At 45.6% G+C, this 6,465-nt stretch overlaps 1 protein-coding gene across 1 annotated transcript; it reads left to right on the plus strand.

Annotated features, from left to right (window-relative positions):
* The first annotated feature begins 806 nt into the window (after positions 1-806).
* Positions 807-6,080, plus strand: LOC123077888 (oxysterol-binding protein-related protein 1C). The gene is made up of 4 exons (XM_044500249.1): positions 807-812; positions 2,782-3,090; positions 3,184-3,548; positions 5,159-6,080. Exons 1-3 carry the CDS (start codon positions 807-809, stop codon positions 3,544-3,546), a joined length of 678 nt encoding a protein of 225 aa, XP_044356184.1. The 3' UTR covers positions 3,547-3,548; positions 5,159-6,080.
* The last annotated feature ends 385 nt before the right edge of the window (positions 6,081-6,465 follow it).

The raw sequence follows: 6,465 nt of genomic DNA on the forward strand, positions 1-6,465 counted from the left end.
TTGCGGGGGGCGCGAGGCTTGGCTTTGCCGGAGGGGACGGTCGGCATGCCGGACGAGGCGAGGGAGGCGAGGCCGACGGCGGCGGCGTGGTCATCGTCCATGGTGGGGGTGGGGCGGAAGCGCGTGCGGGCGGGAGGGTTTGGGGGAGCTGGAGGGAATGGTGAAGGCTTCCACCGACCAGCGGGCCCAGGAAGAAGAAGGCTCGCGCGTCTGCCTCGTGTCCGCGCCGACGCAAATCCGGCTCAAAAATGAGCCAGGAATGGGTCGGCAAGCGGACGCGCGTCTGTTTGGAGCTACGCGTTGGGCCGACTTTTGTGTCCGCGCCGACCCAAACGAACACCAGCGGACAAAATGGGTCGCTCCGTTGGAGTTGCTCTAATGCTCCAAAATACAAGTTTTCACATTTTTCACCAAATGGAAGTTTTCACTAGATACAACCCCATGTTAGTATGCCTAATCCTATATTGCAGATAACATTTTTTGAGGAAACTATTACAGATAACTGAACAAGCATCCACGTTAGTAGTTTTTGTTTTGTGGGGCCATGACATAGGCTTGGGGCTTCTGCGTTGGTCCTTGATTCGACTTTGTTTTTCGTGAAATATCAAGCTTCTGCCCGGGCTTGGGCACATCTTTAGTGGATTCTCATCAAACTTAATGTATCAGGTTAGCCTAATTACATCATTAATAATTTTCTTAGGAAGAGGCGGACTTGACCTAGCCAGCCACGGCCTCCAAAAAGCTAAGGTTCTCTGCCTCTCGCCGGCGCCGGTGCCGGCCGTCCCGTCTTCGCTGGCCTTAGGGCCATGGAGGTGGAGTAGATCTCGGCTCTTGTCGGTGGAGGGCTCTGTTTTTAGATCTTTTTTCGAGTTTTGTTAGGGTTTGTGTCCTACTTAGGAAGGCAAGACGGTGGCGGCTCCCTAAAGATGGAATAAAGGTCTCTCCGCCTAGCCCCTTTCCGGTGTTGCGTCTAGCATCATCGGTGGGCGTGTGGAGGTGTGTCTCCGACATATCTGTCTTTTGTTGCTTTGCTCGGATCTGTTTGTCGTTCTTCTTTGTTCGTATGTCTTCATGTTGGATCCTTCTAATCTACACTCTTCATCTGCAGCGGTTGTTGTTCTGGTGCGTTGGTTCTATGAGGCCTTAGCACGACGACTCGACTGTCTACTACAACAACGTTTGCCTGGCTCCGGTATGGGAGGGGCGATGACAGCGGCGCGCCTTTGGCTCGCTTCAGTGTTTGTAGTCGTCGCTAGATGGTCTACGGATCTAGATGTAATTTTCATTATTTTTACTGTTCGTTGTACTACCATGATTGAAGATAAATAGATTGAAATTTTTTCCTGCAAAAAACTTAATGTATGAGGTTTTCATGTTATCGATGCATTTATATTTCTATGTAGAAAGGGGTTGCATATTTATATCATACTATCAATGGCTCAAAATCATCCTCCCATGCAATGCTTCAAATTCCAGTAGCAACGCGCGGGGCATCATCTAGTATAAACAATGTTTTGGAACTAAATGATAAGATGTGCCAATGAGACTTTATGGGGGATGATTGTTGGAATTTGTTTGTAGGCCTTTGGCCCAAAGCCCAACTAAAATTATGAAATTATCATGGTCCATTCACGCATGGCTATGAGTGGTGTGAGTGGAACTAAAGTTTAGTCCCACCTCGGAAGTTGAATGGGAGTTGCACATCTTTATAATATGAGCTCTTCTATCACTTGTATGAGCATGAGAAGAGGAGACCTACACGCGCGCTCCTTGCCATGCCTCGTCACGACGCGCCGCGTCGGGTTTCGGGAATGAGCCGAGCCGAGGACAAAGCTATGCACGTTGTCTATATTTTTACTGCTCGGGAAAATTAATGAGTCATTAATTGTTGGAAATATGCCCTAGAGGCAATAATAAATTAGTTATTATTATTATATTTCCTTGTTCATGATAATCGTTTATTATCCATGCTATACACTACTAGAAAAAGGGCTATAGATGAGATTGATACTAATGGCGCACCAGACAAGCGGTGCGCCATTAGTATATACTAATGGTGCACCACCTTCTGATACGCCATTAGAGTTGAAACTACTAATGGCGCACCTGGCCCAGGGTGCGCCATTAGTATCAAATTTATTTTTTTGAACTAGTGCGCCTGTCCAAACATACTAATGGCGCATCCAGACACAGTGCGCCATTACTAGTTATAACTAGTAATGGCGCACCTGTCGGAAAGTGCGCCACTAATGTTGTTTTTTTAATTATACTTTTTATTCCTTTTTTTGCAAAACTACTAATGGCGCACTGTTCCTGCGCCATTACTAGTTTTAACTAGTAATGGCGCACCAGTAAGAGATGCGCCATTGCTATCTATACGTATGGCGCACCCCTACCAGTGCGCCATTGCTATCACCCCTTATCCCCTCCCTCTTGTCACGTTCTCTCCCCCTCACCTTCCTCCTGACACACCCACCCACCTCCCTCGACTTTGATTTAGATCGGGAAGCCCCGGCCGCCCGCCTCTTCCTCTCCCTCCTGACCACGGCGAGCTCCCTTCCCACTCCCTCACACCAGATCCAGGGCATGGAGCCGTGGTGAGCTCCTTCCCCAACCCTCCTCACCGGATCCAGAGGAGAGAAGGTGACCACGTCCTCCGGCGACGGCGTTGCTCCGGGGTGTGGAGGCCGCCGAGCTGCAGGAGGAGGAGCTCCCTGCCACCCCAAGGCCCCAGATCCAGCCGCCACGGACAAGGAGCCCGCGGCCATGGCGACCTAGCAGGCACCACAGGAGGAGGCCGGCCATGGCGACACCGGATCTGGCATCTCCGGGGTCCTCTACAAGTGGGTCAACTACGGCCGCGGGTGGCGGCCCCGCTGGTTCGCGCTCAGCGACGGCGTGCTCTCCTACTACAAGATCCACGGGCCCGACCGCATCGACCTCTCCCGCGACACCGACCGCGGCGCCAAGGTCATCGGCGAGGACTCGCTCCGCCGCCTCGCGCGCCCCTCCTTCGCCTCCGCCCCCCACTCCAACGGCCACGGCCACCACCAGACGCCCCGCAAGCCCCTCGGCGAAATCCACCTCAAGGTCAGTCGCCCGCTCGATGCTTCGATTCGCTCCTCTGATCCGCAGATCCATTTCCCTCTGTCTCTGACGCTGAAACGGGTGGTTGACGTGCAGGTGTCGACCGTCAGAGAGAGAAGATCGGACGACAGGAGGTTCTCCATCTTCTCGGGGACCAAGAGGCTGCACCTGCGGGCCGAGACGAGGGAGGACAGGGCCGCGTGGCTCGAGGCGCTCCGTGCCACCAAGGAGATGTTCCCGAGGATGTCCACCAGCGAGATGGTCGGGTCGGGGGACACTGCGGCGGCCGCGGCGGTCTCCACCGAGCGCCTGAAGAAGCGCCTGCAGCAGGAAGGGGTCAGCGATGCTGCCATTGCTGACAGCGAGAGGATCGTGCGGGAGGAGTTCGAAGCGCTGCACAAGCAGCTTGTGCTTCTCAAGCAGAAGCAGGCGCTATCCTTGACACGCTCCGCCACCTAGAGGTATTCATATCTATCTGACCCTGCTTCGAACAGAACTTGATCGTGCATGGGAGTAGGAAATTTTGGTGTCCACTGCATGGTGTGATATTGTGCCATTCTCTACATGGTTTAATTAATGAAGAAACAAGTACAGAGCTACTGACGTACATTGACGCACGGAGGAATTTTGCCGTTCTGCGTACACGATTGGCATGAGTGTACATCGAAACCGATTTTGGTAAATTGAGGTTAAGTTCATGGAAGGTGGGAACTATGTGCTGAGGTTTTGGTAAATTGCGAAGAAACCTGTAGATGTTGGTGAAGGGACATTCTGCAGACAAACCATTATTCATGCATGTTTACCCATTTTTGTGTATTTCAAATGTGTCCATCCTGAGAATTTTGAAAACTAGAACATGCTTTGGCACTTTATTTCGGTTTCCACCTTATATATTCCTTTAAGGTTATGTCGTGTTGAAGCATACACAATTACACATACCATGTGCATGCACACACGGGAGTGCCCCCTAGCTCACATGTTTTTGGAGGAATCAGTGAGAAGCAAAGGTAGATGGGAATGGAGAACAGGCGGAAATAATGCTGTAGTCAGAACAGTTTTAATAGAATTGGTGCTGCATTGGTTTAGAATTCAATGAGTAATATTTTTTCTTTTCTGTTGGGTATTATTCTCGATTCACCTTGTCAGGTATTGGTGGGAAATATATTATAATGAATAGTAAATTGCCCTTTCTGCCACCTAATTTCAATCATAACCGTGCCAATCACCAGTGTCTAGTTTTCTTTGCACCTAACACAATGTAAATGTTGCACACCTCTTAATAGACGAAAACAGTAGGTTCTGGTCTGGTTGGGTTGAGACCTGCTGCAATGTGAAATGGTATTATGTGCAAAGATACCCAAACCTTACTGTTTTTTCCAACTTGGGTTAAATTAGGTCGAGAACATGTGCAATTTTACTCAATATTAAATGTATTAAAGTTTTCTAGATGGCTTGTTGCTGTCATTAGATGTACTCTGCTACTCATATGCGCATTTCTGCATGTATTTATTTTATTGTGATTTAGCAAGATCAACTTTCATTGTGCGACTCCCTCTGGCTCCTTCCCATGTTAGACCCCAAGTACATGTTAAAAATCATATGTCAGACAATGATGAACATGAGATACCTCTCCTACAGTGGACATGAGTAGGGAGTCAGTCAGGCTGGTTAGAAAATCAAGGACGTATGCGATAAAAACAATCCATTGTTGTTGTTGTCGCTGCAGAAAGAATGGAATATAGCTAGCTCTGATTATCTATTGTCCTCCTTTGTTTGTGTTACATGTAAAACATTTTAGCCATTTGGCAGATCAGACATTCTAAGCTTTCTTCCCCTTGACACTCTTCCAGCGCATCAATTTGTAAGATTATGTATTCTGTATTTCTGATGTTTCCCTTTGTAATTTTAGATATGTCAATGAATTTCATATTATCGATGTTCTCATCATACATTGTTCCTAATTGCAATTTTATCTATTCTGATGTTTTCTAATTAATTTTAGATCTATTCAAAATTTATAGTATCGATGTTCTCATTTGGCAATGTATTCTGTTTTGTTGCCTTTCTGTAGACAGAAAAGGTCGATTTGGAGAATACCCTCGTTGATGAGAGCCAAAGACAGTCGAAAGAGTATGGATCTGCTTCCAGACCAAGGAATGAGAAGCTTAGTGGTATGACAAATTTAGTTAGTGTAAATCTTACTGCTACACATGCTATTGATATACGTGCGTTCTGAACTATCTTCTGATAATTTGTTGGTAAAATTGCGCACAAATAAAATAAATAGTATTTTGGCTCAGAAATCAACTACTGAATTCAAAGGACCATTTTGACCCTATAGTGCTCCGAAATCAACTATTGAATTCAAAGGACCATTTTGGCCCTATAGTGCTCTGAATAGTTTGATCATATTCCAACTTCAGCCTTTTGGGCAGTGAAGCCTCATACAGAGGGTGGGCTTTTATCTAGAAATAGGCTGAAATGTTACTTGTACCACCTGAATAAAACAGTGAGAATTGAAAGCATAAAGCTCATTGACTCCCAATCCAGAAATGTTCCATCCTACCAGCCAAATGTAGACATGATAACTTCAGCCAATCTGCTTCATTAGTTACAAATGGTTTCATTAGATAATAATGAGTAAGTGAAGAAGTTGAATGGAAATAGTCGATATTTGCATTGTGGCTGTTGGATTAATCAGCCTATGTAGTATGTACAGATGCTTAGAAGGTGATCCAAGTTTAGTTGGTTGTCGAAGAAGAATAAATTCATAAATCAAATGTGCAAAATTAGTCCAGTCATCTCAGTTTCAGGTTCATAGAGAAGATACTGATTTCTATATATGATTTAGCCAATTGAAATTCACACTGCACTGTGCCTGTCTCACTGAAGTTGTTAGTTACTTGGTCTGAAAAAATGACAGTATTGACATGTTATAAATAGTTTGTTTGTGTTTCTGTTTATTTTGTTACATTTTGCAGGGATAAAGTGAAGAAAAAGAAGAAAAGATTACTAGAAGATTAGCTTTAGTTTTTTTTTATTTCCTTGCAATTTTCCTTTTATTGGAAACTTGTAAAGACATTGTAATATTCTTACTATAATAAAAATTGGAGACTAATATGATGAATTGTATTCGGAGACTAATATGATGAATTGTATTCAAAGACTAATCTTCTGTTGTATTCGATGAATTTGTTGTTGATGTGTGCTGTCTATATTTTGTCAAATTATACATTTTGTAACCTGTGCAAAAAACAGAAAATAAAAAATAAAAAAACCTAATATTCATACTAATGGCGCATCACATGACAGTGCGCCATTAGTATGACAAAGCATACTAATGGCGCATCACTGGACAGTGCACCATTAGTATGCCGC

The sequence above is a fragment of the Triticum aestivum genome, chromosome 1B (genome assembly GCF_018294505.1).
Source record: "Triticum aestivum cultivar Chinese Spring chromosome 1B, IWGSC CS RefSeq v2.1, whole genome shotgun sequence".
Classification (NCBI taxonomy): Eukaryota; Viridiplantae; Streptophyta; class Magnoliopsida; order Poales; family Poaceae; genus Triticum; species Triticum aestivum.

Bases quoted from the DNA above. Each gene is read 5' to 3' on its own strand.
- LOC123077888 (XM_044500249.1), top strand. The intron at 3,091-3,183 runs GTCAGTCGCCCG...GTTGACGTGCAG, and splicing joins TCGGCGAAATCCACCTCAAG to GTGTCGACCGTCAGAGAGAG.